This window comes from Miniopterus schreibersii (assembly GCF_964146895.1).
Source record: "Miniopterus schreibersii genome assembly, chromosome: X".
NCBI lineage: Eukaryota > Metazoa > Chordata > Mammalia > Chiroptera > Miniopteridae > Miniopterus > Miniopterus schreibersii.
Genome location: NC_138104.1, coordinates 25493184 through 25514897, shown reverse-complemented (window position 1 = coordinate 25514897; position 21714 = coordinate 25493184). Strand labels below are relative to the sequence as shown.

The 21714-nt window shown below is 35.5% G+C and overlaps 1 protein-coding gene across 1 annotated transcript in view; it reads right to left on the bottom strand.

The window, feature by feature from the left end:
• Positions 1-4196: 4196 nt before the first annotated feature.
• Positions 4197-21714, bottom strand: part of NUP62CL (nucleoporin 62 C-terminal like) — a 75912-nt gene continuing 58394 nt past the window's right edge. The window contains exon 10 of the mRNA XM_081126044.1: positions 4197-5609. Coding sequence (XP_080982170.1) covers positions 5515-5609 — 95 coding nt within the window. The 3' untranslated portion in view covers positions 4197-5514. The remainder of the gene's footprint in view (positions 5610-21714) is intronic.

Below are 21714 nucleotides of genomic sequence, written 5' to 3'. Positions count from 1 at the left end.
AAGTCCCAGAACTCTGCGCGGCCGACTCTGAGGGGATTGTGGTGGAGTGCGGGGCTCTGGGAATTGTAGTAACGCAGAGCTAAAGAAACGGAAAGAGAAAGTACATTTTGAGTAACCGGTATGTAATAAATTCTTCAACTATTTCTCTTGAGTTTCTCTTAGAGGTTAAAGGCAACACCCCAAATACCCAGCTCATAAACGTAGGAGTCACCTTTGACTTCTGGACCCTCTCATTCGGTATCACCAAATTCTGGCGCCCCCAACTCCCCTCGAATGCGTCCTTATTAGCCTCGCTTCTGCTTACAAGGACTTATCCCGCCTACCTGCTGTTTCCAGTGGAGCTTTTGGTCAACCCTCCAGTGTAGCTGGAATGATCAGACATAAGTCTGAGGACATCACTTGCGCTAATGGTTCTCTTCTATCTGTAACAGAGGCTTACGAGACATTTACTTCCGGAGAATCAGAAATCCATGTGTATTCAGGCCCCGAAACCTTTTATTAATTGAGGTGAATCAAGACAGGGGTATAGCATAGTGGTTAAGAACATGGGCTCTTAGTTCCCAGAAATGGAAATACAGATGTTCTTAAGTATATGAAAAAAAAAATGTTTAATCTCACAAGATGGAAATTTCAAAGTACGCTGACTATAAAAAACTTGATCTGTTATCCTCAAAACTGTCAAGTTCAACAAAAACATGGAAAGTCTGAGGAACTGTCACAGCCAAAGGAACCAAAAGAGACATGGTAATGATTAAATGCAATGTGGTATCCTAGATGGATCCAGATCCTGGGAAAGAAAAGGCTCCCTAGGTAAAAACTAAGGAAATATGAATAAACTTACACTTTAGTTAATGATAAGAGTCATGAGCTGTGACAAATATACCAGAGTTATATTAATATGTTAACATTAAGGGAAACTGAGTGGAGGTATATGGAATTCTGTACTGTGCAACTTTTCTGTAAACCTAAAACTATTCTAAAAATAAAGTTTATTTTTTAAAAGCACACTGAAGTAACATTTTTGACCTACCAGATTGGTAAACATCCACAAGGTTGAGAACACACTTGTTTTGTTAAGATCGTGGGGAAATAGGCACTCTCAATACATTGCTAGTAGGAATATAAATTGGTACAACCTTTGGGGAACGCAAATGAAATCATAAATGCACATTCCCTTTAGCACAGCAATTGAATGTATATAAATGGTATCCTCAATGCTATGTATGCTCAAGTATGTGTATATTTACTGCAACATTGCTTATAATAACAAAATACTGAAAACAACTTAAATATCCACAAATTTGATACATCCATTCAATGGAAAACTGTGCAACAGTCTCAAAGATGACCAAGTTCTCTATGGACTGCAACTGAACAATTCTAAAAATATATTTAGTGCAATAACAAAGTGCAGAACAATGTACACAGTATGCTGAGTAAAAAAAGGGGGGCTATATGTATGTGTTTGCTTATATATGCATACAATACCTCTGGGAAAACATACAGACAAGTAGTAAGTGAATGCCTTCAGGTAGAGGAACTGAATGGTGAGGGACAAGGGTAGGAAAAACTCTTCATCTATATCTTTTTGTACCCTTTGACTTTTGAATTACATGATTATATTACCTAGTTGATCTTTTTAAAAAAAAAATTAAATGGAACCATTTTTATATCACAAAAAGCCAAAGAAGAAAAATGGGTTTTGGGGGTCACAATGTTTGGATTTTTCAGTTCCCACATTTATTGACAATATAGCATAGTAGGCAATCTGCACTTGAGCTTTTTGCTTTGGCAAGTTACAAGACTGTGTAAGTTTCAACAAGTTTCTTTAACCAGTCTAAGCCAGTTTCCTCATCTATAAAATGGAGATAACACCTCAGAATAGAGTGACTAAAAAGTACTATACAAAAGTATGGTTTTAAAGTCACTTGACATGGTGGTTGTCTGAGTAAATATTCCAAGGTTATTGAAGAGGTTCAGATGTATTCAAACTATCTGTATTGCCATGATGATCATGTTAGAAGATAAAACCAAAGAGCAGCTACTGGGAGACATTGTACTTCCTATCCTGAGAACTACTAACAGATCAAAAATCTCATGGGAAGTATTCCTATGATATTGAATTAGTTTTGTACATGCCTTCTAAATTTGTAGAAACAAAGTAATCCTATATGGTGGTGGAGCTCAATTCTGCTGCTCATTCAAACTGTCCAATTAACACATTAATCAATAAGGAAATGGGAACATACACCAAGGTTGCTAATGTGTTTGTCCCTTGGGAAGGTGGCAAAGGGTGAAACAAAACTACACTGACTATTGCACCAGACTTGTATACAACGTCTAATAAAACATACAGCCTCTTGGTACTGAAGTGGTACACACTACATTACAAATCCACTAGGTGGGATGAGTGGAGAATAAATGGCTAAAAAGATATATTCATATAGGCTGAAATTGCAACCGGATAGCAAAGTCATAAGGAAGTACCAAATGTACCAGAATATGACTGTAGCTAGCCCGAGTGGTAGGTACCAAGGGACAAACATTCTGAAAATTGCAGTAGGAGGAAAACTAGGTTATTTCTAGCTCTGCCAAACTTATTAACTGTGGAATAATAGCTATTCTGTTTCCCATGGCATCCCTCTCCTTAGTTTAAAAGGACATCAGACAGTATATAAAAAGCTTTGAGATGTCTAGATGTTATTCATGGACACAGAGATATTAGCATGAGGTAATTTTGCCCCTAGAAGAATTTATGACAAACTGAAAAATATGCTTCATTTGTCTTTCTGACAATTAAACAAGCTTAGTTTAATTAAGCCAGAAGCTCCTCCTTAACAGAGACATATTTTCAGGATTTGTTCTTTTGGGGCATTTGGTTCACAGCACACTTCTGATGAATACATTATGAAGTAATTGTCATTTCCAGATATGGAACTAGATGCTAAAACCAAAAATCTTTTCTTGAAGAAGAATAGCATCACTTGTTTAATATTATATGTAAACAACTGTGCATGTCTTTCCCATTCCCTTTATGAGATAGCATAAATGCTGTTATAGAGAACAAATATAGCATCTTTTTCAAAAAACAAAAAAGTAGTCAAGCACTGAGAAAGTGTAAATGACAAATTAAAAAAATTCTCCTTCAGCTAATCTTAGCTGGCCTTTAATCATGGTTAGGAGGGGCTCAAGATTTCAGCACCTTACATAAATGCTGCCTTAAAATTACTGGCAAAAATAGGTAATTTCTCATCTTTTAATTACTATTTGTTCAACAATGTCATGTTGAACCAGAGTCAGAAGGAACCTTAGGGATAATTTAGTTCAAGGCTCCAAATTCCAAACAGTACATTAAGATCTACCAGTAAATTTTGCAGTGTTACTGTATTAAAATGGAAGCCACTTACCATCCACTGTCCTCTTCTATGTCCTGGAAAAAACACTAGATCTCCCAGTACAAAGTCAATAGGAGTACTGTAGCCTCTTCTTTATTTTACTAAGGAACTTTATAGTCAGCACTTACTGGTAGTTAAAAGACATAAAAGAATCACAAAACTTCAAAGAAATGAAAACTCATTTCTTTCCACTGGGAAAAACTTAACATGGGCCAATTTTTTCATGTTATAGACAAAATATAGTGTCCAAATGAAATTGTCTAACTAATTAAGAAGCAACAAGACAAAATCCAGTATTTCCTCCAATACTTAATGTGGAACTTAATTTATGAACAGACTATTTTACTGGAGTTGGATCTCTGAAAACAATAGGGAAACATTCTTATCTAGGGTATAATAGTATGTAATAATACTGGACTCGAAAATAAAGATTACTCAAGATTATCCTCAAAAGCTCTTTACCTACAGAAATCACCCACAAAATTAAATGGTCTCTAGATTATTTTCATTTTCTGTAATTTTGAGTGGTAACAAAAAGTTACCAAATAAGAAGTTGCTACTTTGAGAAGTTTGGGTAGGAAGAAAAGAGGCCATGTAAGTACTACTATTTAATTTACTCATAAGGTGATGAAAGTCACTAATACTCATTTGAAAAATATTTTCTTTCCTTAATATGCACCCCTCAGGATGGTCATGTGCACTCAGTTCAACAGAAATTTAGCTCATTAATTCTAGGAAACTAAGCACTAGTCACTAAAAAACTTTCAAGTAGTTTATTTTGGTGTTATATTTTTATTTTTTAGAATATCACCATTATTTGTGACTTAGGTTAAACATGAAACACAAGAGATCAGATTGTTCTCAAGCTAAGAACAGGACTTTTTCTTGAAAAACATATGAACAAATAAACAAATAACTATAAATCATATGTTAAAACCAAGTAAAACACCAGCATATCTGTACATCAAAAATAAATTTCCTGAACTTTGACCTTTCAAAAATAACCTAATTCAAGTCTCAAACCCACTCTAACTTTTCCACCCATCTCTGAATTTCTATAGCACACTTTCCGTAACTCATAACACACTCCCTTGTATTGTCTATATTGTTTTTATACAGATAGGCATTAATTATATATCAAGCTAGACAGTAATTTACCTTGAGGAGAGAGGCTTTACAGTATCTACTACTTTGTAACAGGCACCCATCAAAGACTAGCTGGCATTAATTTTTTGGCAGGCATTTCCCTATGATCTAGTTTTTTCTTCCCCTAAGAGTTTATTTTTGGTAAAAGGCAGGAAAATTACTTTTTCTACAAGAGAAACCTGCTTCTAAATGATAATTTGAAAATCTTGATATATATTATATATTTTAAAAGACACAAAAATAATGGAGAAGTGGGAATAACAGATTAGGTACTATAACTTTATAAAGGCCTGCCTAAATCAAGAAGCAGCACATACTCATCTAATTTATGAAAACTAAAAATTTTTATAAACAGCACAATACTGTGATACTGGATATATTACCTGTACACATAACTATTACTATTATTAATAAACCTTTGGGACACTCAATTTTGTGCCCAACAAGACATCAGTTATATGGAATTTAGGAGAGTAAGATACAAATTATAAAACAGAGTTAACATCTAATAGGCTGCTTCCTAGACAAAAGTATTAGCTTTGCCCTGCCAGCATGACTCAGTGGTTGAGTATCGACCTATGAACCAGGAGGTCATGGTTCAATTCCCGGTCAGGGCACATGCCCAGGTTGCCGGCTTGATCCCAAGTAGGGGCATGCAGGAGGCAGCCGATCAATGACTCTCTCTCATCATTGATATTTCTGTCTCTATCTCCCTCTCCCTTCCTCTATGAAATCAGTAAAAACATTTATATTTTAAAAGTATTAGCTTTGATTTGCTAATACTGAAAGCCAAACTACAGTATAATTCTCAACAGCACAATATTTAAATGAAAAAAAAAACCACACCCTAAACACACACATTTTTATTGCAACCAAAGATTATATACCAATTGTAACTACTACTCTATTTAATGTCATCAAAATTTGCAGATAATGGTATAAACAAAAAATAACATGCTGACAATATGGTAATTCAATTAAAAGCCATCCTGACATTGTGTTCTTGTTCCTGGTGAAGACGATTCTGGAAATCCTGTGCTACCTCTTCTACCTTCCTTTGCAGCATGCCTGTAGGGGGAAAACGTCATGCATCATTAACCTGGGACCAAAAAATACCAGGAACATAATAACTTACATTTTCCCTTCAACATATGATTTATAAAACTTTACATATTGATTTTTATGGCTTTAAATGTTACAAAATACAGAAGATAAAAAAGCATTCATCTGTTTGGAAACTATGAAAACAGTAGACAAAACTGTTCTTCATTTGCCCTCCCTAGCTTTCCAGCAAATAGCAATCTACTTGACATTTACGTTTTGTTGAAGAGAAGTGTTAGTGCTTTTTACACATTATAGCCTAAAAGTGCCAAACAGATGGTCATTAAATTGCGGGTATAGATTTTTGTAGGTCTTTGGTGGCCTATAAGCAAATTAATACACTGAGTGTGTTCACATTTCTGTTCCCTTTCTAATAATTTCTTTAACTTGGTGGTTGTTAAATTTGCTTAGGGGCAGAGCAACACAAATACCATTAATTTTACTATATAAAACAGGAACTTTCTATAGTAAAAATAAGCTTTTGAAGTAAGCATGATAATCTGAGTTTTTCTTTTAACGTGCACAAATAAACTTGGTCATTTGTTTTAGTGTTCATTAATGCTCACTAGTTGATAAGCAATAACTGGTGCCAGGGATTTAAGAAAAACTTTATAAGGGAAAAACTAAAGATTTGAAACAATATACTTGAACTTCATTCAGCCAACAGGAAAAGTCCAAATGTTATTCAGTTTCTAAAGTATAATAACCCATCCTATCTTATATATGCACTGTAAGATCATACCTTGTGAACAAGTGATTTAAAGAATGGTTGTCTCCTGAAAGGCTAAAAAAAAACAATGTATATTGAGCTTAGCAAAACATATCTCCTTTTTGTAGTAATAACTAACTGAAGGGTGCAATTTGCCCCCTAAATAACATTTTTCAATGTGATAGTAATGTAAATGAACACTACTATAAACCATTAACTTGAGGCCAGAAGAATCAACATAAGCACAATCTACTTAATTTGCTGATTGATACGTATTAAATGAAAAGCAGAACATTTTATAAAAAATGTAAGAATCATTAGATTCCACAAATGAGTGCGGTCATGTGGTACTTGTCTTTCTCTGACTGGCTTATTTCACTTAGCATAATACTCTCCAAGTCCATCCATGCTGTCCCAATGGGTAAGAGATCCTTATTTTTAACATTTGCATAGTATTCCATGGTGTAAATGTCCCACAGCTTTTTTATCCACTCATCTACTGATGGACACTTGGGCTGTTTCCAGATCTTAGTTATTACACATGATCTCACTCACATGTGGAATCTAATGAACAAAATAAATTGATGAACAAGATAGATACAGAGATATAGAACCATGGAACAGTTGGACAAATTTCATAGGGAAAGTGGAGGTGGGGAGTGGGGGGTAGAGAGATTAACCAAAGAACTTAGATGCATATATACATGACTTATGGACACGGACAATACTGTGGAGAAGACCTGGGGAGGGTGGTGGTGGTGTGGATGCCAGGTGGAGGGGATCAATGGGGGGAAAAAGAGGACATCTGTAATACTTTCAACAATAAAAAAAAGTAAGAATCAATAAAATATCATGAAATACAAGTCAGCATTATTAAGAGAGCCTTACTATAAACATTTTGTCATGTCTTCAAATTGAATTCCCAAGACTATTTCTGTATTAACATACTTTAAATTTTTTAGGAATTTCATTCTTTAAGGACAAAAACTGCACCTAAGCAATTAACTACCTTGATTCTAGTCCAATGATATGTTTCAGTGATTGGTTCCTGAGACCTACTAAACTATATGTTATATATCATACTATAAGTTGAATGCTAGTAAATTTGGGGGAGAATACACCATACACATTTTGACAATATTAAAAAATAATTTTACTGAACAATATGAAAATGAAATTAAGAAAATAATTCCATTTACAATGGTATCAAAAATAAATAAAACACTTAGGAATAAATGTACCAACTATACCCTGAAAAGTACAAAATATTGCTAAAAGAAATTAAAGAAGAGCTAAATAGATATTCCATGTTCATGGATTGAAAGACTCAAAAGTGTAGAGATAGCAGTTCTCCACAAATTGATCTACAAATTCAATGTAATCCCTTTGAAAATTCCAGCAGGCTATTTTTTGTAGAAAGAGACATGCTTTAAATTTTATATGGAAAGGCAAAGGACCCAGAATAGCCAAAACAATCTTGAAAAAGAAGAATAAATTGCAGGAATTGCCCTACTCAATTTTAAAACTTACTATGAAAGCTACAGTAATTGAGACAGTGTGGTATTGACATAGGATAGACAGAGAGATCAATGGTACAGAAAGAAAAATCCATAAATAAAAACCTTATATTTATTGTCAGTTAATTTTTGACAAAGATGCCAAGGCAATTTAATGGGAGAAAGCAGTCTTATTCAACAAATGGTGTGGGGAAAACTGGATATCTGCATGCAAATGAAGTTGAATGCCTACCTCTAATGATACACAAAAATCAACTCAGGAGGGATTACTGATCTAAAAGTAAGAGCTAAAACTATATGTGAAAAATAAGACACATGTCAATCAACTGATGAACAGATAAACAAAATGTAGTCCAGTCCATACACTGGAACGCTACACAACAATAAGAAAGTATGAAGTCCTGAAACATGTTACAACATAGATGGACCTTGAAAACATTAAGCGAGGCACAAAAGGCCACATATCACATAATTCCATTCATATAATCTCTCCAGAAAAGGCAAATCTATTATGACAGAAAGTAGATTAATGTTTGTCTGGAGTTAGGAGTAGAAATTAACCACAAACAAGCAAGAGAGAACTTTCTGGGGTGATGGAAATGTCCTAAAACTGGATTGTGTGATGTGTGCACACCTCTATAGCTTGAGTTAAACTGCTATTGGTTCAGATGTTATATTTGTGTACTGGGTGGGGCAAATGTAAGTTTACAGTTGTGAGTACTAGAAACAGAGCTTATTCTTGTATTATTAATTATTGTATGATTTTCCAAACAAACAACTATAAACCTACTTTTTCCACACCCTATAGTTCTTAAAAATTACTCCCTTTCCTAAAACAACCACACTCCAGAAACTGCTTTCAGCCAGCCCCATTTTGTTTAGGAAAAAGTTGTTTTCTTCACCTTAGCCTTGCACATACTTCAGGTAAAGATTAAAAGACTTTCACAAAGTTATAAAAATAACTTTGGTCATTAACGAAAAACATAGCTTTCCAGTGTAATTATTTTTAGTTATACATATAAATATTAGATGATATTAAATTCACTGTCAAAGAAAAAATGTACTTTCATAAACCCTTCTATAGTACACCTCTTACTCTTCTTCTAGAAAAACAATTGGATCAGTAATAGAAAAAACATATTGACAAAAATGGCTAAAAGACACAAATAGGCAACTTAGAAAATAAAATAGAATTGTTTAAAACATTTTTTAAAACCCAACTCCATTAGTAACCAGAGGAATGCAATTAAACAGGGAATAATTATTTTCACCTATAAACCTTAGCAAGGAATGATAAAGATGGTGGTGGTGGTAGTAATGATTATAGAAGTAGTAGTAGTGGAAAGAGTGCAGAAAAAAAAATATCCTAATGAATTTGTGGTGAAAATATAAATTTGTATAACTTACTTGAAGGAACTATAAATCAAAAGCCACAGAAAATAGTGTGGTAAAGTCTGGGAGTGGGGGTGGGTGCCAGAAGGGGTCAATGGGGGAAAAAAGGGACATCTGTAATACTTTCAACAATACAGATAAAAAATTTTAAAATGACATTACTCCTAATTCAGCATTTGAAATTCTACAAATTTTATCTATGTCTAATAACCATATATTTACCCTAAAATGTAGCTACATCTATACTCACTGCAGCACAATTTAAAATAACAAAATGTTGGAAACCAGTACCTAACAATTAACCAATACCTGATAATGAGATAATAGTTAAATAAACTATGGTTTATCCATATAATAAAAAAATTAGCAGCCAAGAGAATGTAGAATATTCAATAGCATGAAATTATATTCACATACATCTCTCTGTTAGCTAAGTATCTCTTTTCCTGTCTGTACTTAGCAGGGGACAGTTTTTTTTAAGTATATTGGTTGCCAAGTTCATGTCAGACATTGTTAGGTTCTAAAGTTACAGAAATAACTAACACATAATCTCTATCATTAAGAAGCTAAAATTCCAGTAAGAGAGTCAGACATGTAACACTATAACTGCAATACTGTATGATAAATGTTGACAGACCTCCATGTCTAATGTGGATAAACAGGCTGTGGACTTCAAGTCCCAGAACTCTGCGCGGCAGACCCTTAAGCGATTATGGTGAGTGTGTGGTGTTGGGAATTATAGTAGGGCAGAGCTAAAGAATTTATTCAGTAATGGGTATGTTGTAAGTTGTTCAAGTTTTGATTTAATTTCACATAGGGCTTAAAGGCAACACACAAAATAGCCATCTCATAAACCTAGGAGTCATCTTTGACTTCTTAACTCTTTCTTCCATTATCACTAAAAGCCAAAATTAAGACTAGTATCTTCAGACTCCCATCTAAGAGTATTTTTTTTCTTTTACAGTGCACCTATTGGTCGACCGCTGTGAAAATTTTAAATAAAAAGTATTATGCTGAGGATTAGATTCCGAGATGGTGGTAGATTAAGTGGAAGCTACACTGACACTCTCCCTGAACCAAACTGGAATTACAACTAAAATATAGAAAAACCATCCTGAATAATCAACTGATGAATAGCTGAAGAGAACCCTCATAACCAAGGACTTAAAGTGGAGACCACATAGAAACTGGTAGGAAATGCAGAGGCATAAGAGGGCTGACTGGGCACCCACAGGTAGCATCTGATGGTCCGGAGGGATATCTCAGCTGTGGGGAGTTCCCACTGAAAACTCTGGGGTGTAAATCCCAAGCTGAACTCCCCAGCCCAGAGCACCAGAACTGAGAAAGATGCCCACATAATATCTGGCTGTTAAAAGCAGTAGGGTTTCTGTCTGCCAGGGAGAGACAGCTGGAAATGCAGGATCCTCTTAAAGGGCCAGCACAAAAAATTTCTAGTACAGTCACTCACCTTGGGGTTCTGTGGTGAAAGGGCAGAGTAGACTAGAGCTGTACAAGGAGGGTCCAGGGGTTCTGGCTCTGGGAATGGAGTTCAGAGGGCAGCCATCTGGGTTACTGTGCTGAGTCGTACCCCCAACTGCAGAGGACATCTTTCTCAGGCAGACCTTTGCCAGCCAGGCAGCTTTTGCCTGGGGGAGGGGGGAAGCAATTACCCCACCCACTGGAAAACCTCATTCATTATAAAATGCCTGTGGAGTTTACACCTTGGTGAGGTCTACACCCTCAGACACATTAAGAGATCAGAATAACAGCCTGCAGGCAAAGGTGGGTCACTGGATGCTTTGACTCTTTTGCTGATCTGCTTCTGGGCCCTCCTGGGGTCCAGACCTTGGTGTGCATCCAGGTCCTTTCCAATAGCACCCAGCACGAGCAGAGGAAGCCACAAGCTGTTGAATGTTGATAGCTCCACACATGGTACCCATGGCCAGAGAGAAACAGTGTATGACATTGGCATGCACCAGAGACCCTCCAAAAAGGCTGGGAGTCCTAGCAGATCTACCTAATACATAGAACCAACCCCAACAGGATGCCAAAATGGGGAGAAAAAAAAAAAAAAAAAGCCCAAACTGAAAGACCAAGGGAATTCTCCAGAAGAACTAAATGAAATTGTGATAAGCAAGTTATCAGATATAAAATTCAGAATACTGATTGTAAGTATGCTGAAAAGTATGAGAAAAGAAAAGGAAACTATGAAGTAAATTAAGAATGACATAGAAGAAATAAAGAATACATTGGAAGGAATAAAGAGAAGATTACTGTAAGCTGAGGATTGGATCAGTGAATTAGAAGACAGGGTAGAAAAAAAAAATCACTCAATCAGAGGTACAAAAAGAAAAAAGCAATTAAAAAACAGGAGGAGAGTTTAAGGGAGCTGTGGGACAACATGAAATGTAACAATATTTGTATCATAGGAGTTCCAGAAAGTGAAAAAGGAAACAGGGGATAGAGTACTTTGAAGAAATAATGGCAGAAAAACTCCCTAACCTGGTGAAGGAAAAAGTCACACAAGTTGAGGAGAGTCCCAAGCAAGAAGAACCCAAAGAGGACCATGCCCAGACACATCATAATTAAAATGCCAAAAATTCAAGACAAAGACAGAATCTTAAAAGCAGCAAGTGAAAAGCACTCTGTTACCTACAAAGGAGCACCCATACAGCTGTCAGCTGACTTCTCATCAGAAACTGTACAGGCCAGAAGGGAATGGCATGAAGTATTCAAGGTAATGAAAAGCAAGGATCTGAAATCAAGAGTACTCTATCCAACAAAGCTATCATTTAAAATGGATGGTGAAATAAAGAGCTTCCCAGACCGAGAAAAAAAAAAAAAAAAAAGCTAAAGGAGTTTATCACCACCAAAACAGCATTGCAAGAAATGTTAAAAGACTGCAGTAATAAGTAGAAATGGGAGAGAGAGAAATATAGGCATAAAGAATTAAAATGGCAATAAATAAGCACTTATCAATAATAACCTTAAATGTAAATGTATTAAATGCTCCAATCAAAACACATAGGGTATCTGAATGGATAAGGAAACACGATCCAAATATATGCTGTCTATAAGAGACCCACCTCAAGAAAAAAGACTCACACAGGATGAGAGTGAAGGAATGGAAAAAAATTTTACATGCAAAAGGAAATGAAAAAAAAAGCTGGGATAGCAATACTCATACCTGACAAAATAGACTTTGAACTGAAGGCCATAACAAGAGACAATAAAGGTCACTACTTAATACTAAAGGGATTGATCCAGCAAGAGTATATAACCCTGGTAAACATATATGAACCCAATATAGGAGGACCTAAATATATAAAAAAAACAACTTCTAGAGGACTTTAAAGGAGAGATCAACAGCAACACAGTCATAGTAGGGGACTTTAACACCCCACTGACTTCACTGTACAGATCCCTAGAAAAAAAAATCAACAAGGAAACAGTGACCCAAAATGGCACACTAGGTCAGATGAATTTCATTGATATTTAAAGAACATTCCACCCCAAAGCAGCAGAATATACATTCTTCTCAAGTGCACATGGGACATTCTCAAAGATAGACCACATGTTAGGACACAAAACAAGTCTCTACAAGTTCAAAAAGATTGAAATCATATCAAGCATCTTCTCGGATCACAATGGCATAAAATTAGAAATCAACAACAGTAAAAACATTCAAACATGTGGAAGCTAAATAGCATGTTATTATACAATGAATGGGTTACCAATGAGATCAAGGAAGAAATAAAAAACTTCCTGGAAACAAATGAAAATGAATAGACAACAACCCAAAATCTAAGGGACACAGCAAAAGCAGTCCTGTGAGGGAAGTTCATAGTACTATAGCTCTACCTCAAAAAACAAGAAAACCTTTAGTAAACTAACTAACCTTGCAACTTAAAGACTTGGAAAGTGAACAACAAGAAAGGCCAAGAGTAAGTAGAGAAGGAAGGAAATGATTAAAATCAGAGAGGAAATACATGACATGGAGGCTAAAAAAGTACAAAAGATCAATGAAACCAAGAGATGGTTCTTTGAAAAAATCAACAAGAGTGATGAACTTTTAGCTAGACTCATCAGAAAACAAAGAGAGAGGACTCAAATAAATAAAATCAGAAACAGAAGAGGTGAAATAACTGAAACCAGAGAAATCCGAATGATTATAAGAAAATACTATGGACAACTATATGCCAACAAGCAGTAAAATGTGGATGAAATGGATGAATTCCTAGAAAAATACAATCTTCCAAACCTGAGTAAGGAAGAATCAGAGAACCTGAATGGGCCAATAAAAGCTGATAAAATTGAAGTAGTAATAGAAATACTCCCAGCAACAAAAGCCCTGGTCTGGACAGCTTCACAGGTGAGTTTTATCAAGCTTTCCAAGAAGAACTAACACTTATCTTCCTCAAACTATTCCAAAAATCTAAGATGAAGGAACACTTCCAAACTCTTTTCATGAGGCCAACATTATTCTAATTCCAAAACCAGATAAAGACACTACAAAGAATGAAAATTACAGGCCAATATCCCTAATGAGCATAGATCCTAAAATCCTCAACAAAATACTAGCAAATCACATCCAGCAATATATTAAAGAGATCATATATCATGACCAAGTGGGATTTATTCCAGGGATGCAAGGCTGATATAATATTCACGAATCAATGTGACACATCACATAGGCAAATGAAAAGACAAACCTCACATGATCATACCAATAGATGCAGAAAAAGCATTTGACAAAATCCAACACCCATTTTTGATAAAGACTCTCAGAAAACTGGGAGTAGAGGCATCATACCTCAACCTAATAAAGGCAAATATATATGACAAACCTACAGCCAACAAAATACTCAAAAACTAAAAGCATTTCCCCTAAGATCAGGAACAAAACATGGGTGTCTGCTTTCACCACTCACCACTCTTATTCAACATAGTACTAGAAGTCATAGCCACAACAATCAGAGAAGAAGAAAACATAAAAGGCATCCAAATTGAAAAGGAGGAAGTAAAACTGTCATTATTTGCAGATGACATGATACTATACATAGGAAATCCTAAAGACTCCACCAAAAACGACTAGATTTAATAAACAAATTCGGTATTGTAGCAGGATACAAAATTAACATCCACAAATTGATGGCATTTTTAGACAACTATAATGAACTCTCAGAAAGACAAACTAAAAAAACAATCCCATTTACCACTGCAACAAAAAAATTAAGATACTTAGGAATAAACTTAACCAAGGAGGTAAAAGACCTGTACTTGGAAAACTACAGGACAGTACAAAAAGAGATAGAGGAAGATATGAACAAGTGGAAGTATATACCGTGTTCATGAACTGGAAAAATTAACATCTTTAAAATGTCCATACTAGCCAAAGCAATATATAGATTCAATGCAATCCCTATTCAAACACCAATGGCATATTTCAAGGAACTAGAACAAATACTCCAAAAATTTATGTGGAAGCAAAAAAAGACCCCAAACAGCAGCAGGAATCTTGAGAAAGAAGAGCAAAGGTGGAGGGATCGCAATACCAGATATCAAGTTATACTTCAAAGCCACTGTAATATAAACAATCTGGTACTGGCACAAGAACAGGCAGATAGATCAATGGAACAGAACAAAAAACCCAGAAGCCAACTCAAGCCATTAAGCTCAACTAATATTTAACAAAGTAGGCAAGAACATACAATGGAGCACAGACAGTCTCTTCAATAAGTGGTGTTGGAAAAATTGGACAGGTACATGGAAAAAAATGAAAATAGACCACCAACTTATACTGTACACAAGAATAAACTCAAAATGGATAAAAGACTGAAATGTAAGTCATAAAACCATAAAAATCCTAGAAGAAAACATAGGCAGCAAAATCTTAGACATCTCTTGTAGCAATATGTTTACTCATACATGTCCGAGGAAAAGGGAAACAAGGGAGAAAATAAACAAATGGGGCTACATCAAGACAAAAGTTTTCTGCACAGCAAAATAAACCATAAACAAATAAAAAGTCAGTCCACTGTATGGGAGAACATATTTGCCAATGAGTCATCCGATAAGGGTTTAATATCCAAAATATATAAGGAACTCATACAACTTAACAAAAGGAAGACAAATAATCCAATTAGTAAATGGGCAAAGACCTGAATAGACACTTCTCCAAAGAGGACATATAGATGGCCAAGAGACATATGAAAAAATGCTCAATGTCGCTAATCATCAGAGAGATGCAAATTAAAACCACAATGAGGTATCACTTCACACCTGTCAGAATGTCTGCCATCAACAAACCATCAAATGACACAGGCTGGTATTAAGATGTGGAGAAAGGGGAACCCTGGAACACTGCTGGTGGAAATGCAGACCGGTACAGCCACTATGGAAAACAGTATGGAGGTCCCTCAAAAAATAAAAAATGGAACTGCCTTTTGACCCAGTGATCCCACCTCTAGGAATATGTCCTAAGAATGCTGAAACACTAATCAGAAAGAATATATGCACCCCTATGTTCATAGCAGTGCAATTTACAATAGCTAATATCTGGAAACAACCCAAGTGCTCATCAGTAAATTAGTGGATAAAAAAGCTGTGGGACATTTACACCATGGAATACTATGCAGCTGTAAAGAAGAAAGATCTCTTACCCTTTGGGACAGTATGGATGTACCTGGAGAATATTATGCTAAGTGAAATAAGGCAGGCAGAGAAAGACAAATATCACAGGATCCAATTTATATGTGGAATCTAAAGAACATAATAAATTGATGAACAAAATAGAGTCAGTGACATAGAAGCATGGAACAGACTGAAGAATCTGAGGGAAGGTATAGGTGGGTGGGTGTGTTGTGAGAGATTAACCAAAGAATTTATATGCAAGTATGCATAACCCAGGGTCACAGACCATAGAGTGGTGAAGGCCTGGGGTGGGGATGGGGATGGGGTTGAAGGGGTCAATATGGAAAAAAGGGGATATCTGTAATATTTTCAACAATAAAGATAAATTTAAATAAATAAATAAATAAATAAAAGTGTACATAAACTTTTCTAGAGGTTTAAACAATGCAAAACAAAACTCATTCAGACACTGAAAATAGACTTTTCTTCATGATCTTTCCAACTAGCATGTACAAATGTATTGATTTTAGGTTATTTCATAGAGTAATACACACATTACAACTCTTTGGAGTATGTTTCAACCTTTAAAGTAATACACAGGTGAATTACTGTGTAGAATGCTGATATCTTCTGTGAAGTATTTTAATATAATGGCATTTATTGGGGGAACATGTTCTAACATTCATTATGTAGTTAATATCTCATTCATTAATTTTGGTGTTTGCTTAGTTCTTTGCCAAAATCCCACTTTGTATGAATTACTTTTACAATGGTCAATCAAGTTTTACACAATGAGCTGCTAATTGAAACTTTAAAACTACACTGTTCCAATATTGGTTTGCTATTAACATTTACAAATGTATTGATTTTATGTTATGTCTTGAAAAATACATGCATTATTTGGAATATGTTTCAATCTTTGAAGAAATACACAAGAGAAGGCCTGTGTAGAGTATTCTTATCTTCTGTGAATTATTATAATGCAATGATACTTACAGAAGGTGCATGTTACTGCATTGTTTACATACTTAGTAGTTGTTTCATTTATTAATCACGATTGTGCTAAAAACAGTGTTTCACATCTAGAATGTGTACATCTTTCTAGGTGTGTTCAGAAACTTCACTCCAATTTTAAACAATTCAAGGCAATTTGAAACACTAAAACTACACTCTTCTACACAATCTTTGCTATTAGCATGTACAAATGCATTGAATTCATGTTATGCCATAAACTAATTCATGAATTAACTATCTGGAACATATTGAAATAAATTTTTGATAATAAAGAGGAGAAAAAAATGGGCAAAGGACTTAAATAGACACTTATACAAAGTGGACATACAGATGGCCAAGACACATTTAAAAAAATGCTCAAAGTCGCTAATTATCAGAGAGATGCAAATTAAAACAACAATGAGATATCACCTCACATCTGTCAGAATGGCTGCCATCAACAAATCAACAAATGACAAGTGCAGGGGAGGGTGTGGGTAAAAGGGAATCCTGGTACACTGTTGGTGGGAATGCAGACTGGTGCAGCCCCTATGAGAAACAGTGTGGAGGTTCCTCAAAAAATTGCATATGGAGTGATCCCACTTCTAGGATTATATCCTAAAAAACCCAAAACACCAACCAGAAAGAATTAATGCACCTCTATCTTCATAGAAGCACAATTTACAATAGCTAAGATCTAGAAACAGCCCAAGTGCCCATCAGTAAATGAGTGGATAAAAAAGCTGTGGGACATTTACACCATGGAATACTATGCAGATGGACCCTTTGGGACAGTATGGATGGACCTGGAGAGTATTATGTTAAGTGAAATAAGCCAGTCAGAGAAAGACAAATATCACATGATCTCACACATATGTGGAATATAATGAACAAAATAAACTGATGAACAAAATAGATCCAGAGACATAGAAGCATGGAACAGACTGTCAAATCTCAGAGGGAAGGCAGGGGTGGGATGTGAGGAGAGATTAATCAAAGAACTTATATGCATATATACATAACCCATGGGCACAGACAATAGTATGAGGAAGGCCTGTGGGGGGTGGATACAGGGTGGAGGGAATCAGTGGGGGGAAAAAGTGAACATCTGTAATATTTTCAACAATAAAGATAAATTTAAAAGAATGGATTAGGGAAATATAGGTATTTATAGAGAAAGGTAGTTTTAATAAGTATATCGCCTATTCTTCCAATAAAAAAATAAGAACTCTGGGAAAGAAATCTTTTAAAAAATCATTTGTGAGTGATATAATTCTAATGAGATCTGCCAATATACCTAATTGGGTCCAGTGTAAGCTGCAGGACATTTTTGTATGCTGAAAATGAACAAATGAGGACATCACAAATGGCCCCTCCAGTGTGTGAAACTGCCACCTTTCCTTTAGGAGATACTGCATGTGTATTCAGTGTCACAAACAGAAACCCTTCAGAGTATTTTAAGTTAGAAGTTATTTAAAACAGGGTATTAGGTGCTTACATCATTGTTAACAGGGCCTAACTGTAGGTTTTAGGGTGGCAGTACAGAGGCCACCCACAAGGAGAGATCAGAGGGCACCCCTAGACATAGCTATGCTGGAATCCAGAGTTTGTGCCACATCTGTTGCATTTGGCTCCAGATGTCCTGGAAGCTGCAGGACAGAGCCATAGCTACAGTCCCGGATTAGGAAGTTCCATCAAGGAGCCTCTGCTGCCATTGTCACTGTCATACTCTTCTTGTCACCCAGGAAGCTGGAGAGTGGACATTGGAATGATGCTGTGGATAAATCTTGTATTTCCACAAGTGTACTTAACCCCCAAACAACTAAAAAAGTCCCTTTGAAATTGCTCATAGGTGACTGGAGGTCAAGTGAGCCAATCCAGTATGCTTCACATAAATGCCACAAGACTGATGTTGCCTGACGCAGCACCAAGAGAGGGTGCTGTTGTCAGTCTCTCATATCAAATATTAGTAAAGCTCAAATTTCAAATCTAAGATAACACATATGAATAACCTTCTAGCATTTTCTTTTCACCCCATTGGCTTGATCACCCTGCCTTTGAAGGACACATGTACTCCACTCTAAACATAATACATTTTTAATGATTAAGTAGTCGGAGCATAGTAAGTCTGGTATGGTCCCCTCCCACCAAATATTTAAAATTTATCTTAATATCTCCCAATTTCTGAAGCCATATCTTTTCCTTTATAAATACATACAAGTATAAAATGTCACTGTTTTGGGAAACACTCATTAAATTCAGTCAACATTATTCTTCCCTTACAGTTAGGACCTGAGCTAACACCTGTTTTCCCCAGCTTTCCTGGTAGAATAATGTAAGAGGTGGGTTTTCTCCTAGAACTGTGCTTAGGTGCCAGAGGTTCTACAGCCAGCAGTCATCACTGCTTTGGTATCTACTTATCAAAAATAATTATTTGGTTTGTTTTATTGCATACTTTGGATTTCATTCCAGGGTGTAGCAAATTTTGGCAAAAAAACAAAAATGAGACACAAATACTCTTGCAAAGACTGGTTTTATATGATCTGTGGTGGGAATTGATTTAAAATTCAATAAAATAAGTTGTATGAAACAAAAAAACACACATTTAAATGCCCAATCCTGAAAAATGGAATTTAAAATCATTATCTTGAACAACAAATACTGACACTGGGTAAAAATGAAGTGTGATTATGACATAGCACGAAAAGCTGCTTCTCTAAAACAATCCTGATGACATTTTATCCAAGAGTTAGTTATATTACACTGGATAACTAAGAATGTTTTATGTCAAAACAATAATAATGATGATGTGTTCATAGAGCAGTACTAATGGGACTATATTTTGGAAATATCATAAAATTCCTATGGCATTTTTGTTACTCTAAAAATTCTTTTCTGCCCTGAATAGCAGTTGAAATGTAGTGAGCAGCTATTAAATAATTATAAGGTTCTAACCCATTAGAGACTGCAATGATTATGGATGAAATACATTTTAGTTGTGAAGCTTTGGGATACCTCATGAAAAAAGCAAAATGCCATGAAAATACTCAAGGAACTTTCAAATAATGGCAAGTATAAGATTTTCCACTGCCTATTCCTTTATTGTGATGTTTGATAACTATTAATGGATACAACAATGGTTTGGTATATGAACAAACAAAAAATGTTTATCTTTCACCCCTGCCTTCCCCTCTAAAAGAAGTAGCTCCATATATTTAAAATGAGTAACAAATTGGCTCAGGTCAGTTGCTAACTCTGTCATAAGAGGTCCCAGAAGAGCTGGAGTTGCTGCAGTTTCAGTGACTGCCAACTAAGAAGAAAGATATGTGACTGCAGCTTTGCCATCAAGCCAACCTCAAAATAATGTTGCAAGTTTTTACAAAGGGAAAGACAAAAGAGGGAACTGGTATTTGACTAGAGTTACTATTAATTTTCAATTGTCCATACTAATCAGGAGAAAAAGAGGCATACATAATGTTAAACAATGGGTAAACATCAAATTTGAAAACTGGTCAATACCAGCACATGCTCAGATACTCCCTAATTTAATACTCATCTCTGACGCCTTTCTAGATCAGTCCCATCACAGTCAGTTCTATGTAGGTTAGAGGAAGAAAGGGGCCTGGTTCTCTATAACTCACTCATGGATATTGATGAGTTGCTTGGACAGTGTAGTATTTTAACATTTAAAATATAATGTATGATTTTCAAGTCGCTCTTAAAGATAAGTTGATTTTTTAAAGTTAAATGCATGATCCTACTGGCATAATAGTTGCTATGTTTTATAATAGAAACATTTTCTGTACCAATGTCAAAGATGTTAATCATAAAAACATTACCCAGAAACTTTTTAAAATACAGATTTCAATTTTAAAATCTTTAAAAAATATTCAAGTTGGCCTGGCCGGGTGTGGCTCAGTGGTTGAGCGTCAACCTAGGATCCAGACAATCAGGTTTCGATTCCTGGTCAGGGCACATGCCCGGGTTTCGGGCTCGGTCCCCAGTCGGGGCTGTGCAGGAGGCAGCCGATCAATGACTATCTCATCATTGATGTTTCTATCTCTCTATCCCTCTCCTTTCCTCTCTTTGAAATCAATAAAGATATATTTACAAAAAATAAAAAATATTCAAGTTAGAGCTTTCTCTTTAGTAAAAAAATATTATTTCTATTGTTAAATACATTAGCCTTTTAAAACTATTATTTGGATGTGAATAAATGGACTCATTGAGAAGTTTAACCTTAAAATTTCTGTCAACAGACCATTTCAGCAGACCTAATCCATTAACTATTAAAAAGCAAAATAAACAACCAACCAAAAAACAAAAACAAACAAAAAACACATGACTCTTAGACAGCATAATTAAATTCTGCCACTTTCCATTATTTGCTTATTTCATCTCCTGATATGAAAAAGAAAGGTTCCCTCTGTGGGAACAGTGAAAAGGAGCCCCCAGAATCAAGAATTACCAGGCCTTTTCCTATTCTTCATCATGCCTTCCTGTCTCAGTTGAGAACCTATAGGAGATCTCACTGCCTTTCCAATTCAATTGAATTTTTAGCATAAAAGTAATTCCCAGTAACCATTACTCTCCATTGTCCTACTCTTTTTACCCTGTGTTAACTTTACCCAGACACCTAGAACTTACATCTCGCCCAATGTACTAACATTATCATGCTCTCATCCTCTACTGTTATGTATATGATTAAAATTCATTTTTATGTCCAGTGATGCCCACATTAGAATTCTTTTAAGAACATACCGGTAGAAAGAATACTGTTCTATTAATTAGGAAATTTGGGTTCTGGTCCTAGCTCTGTCACTAATTA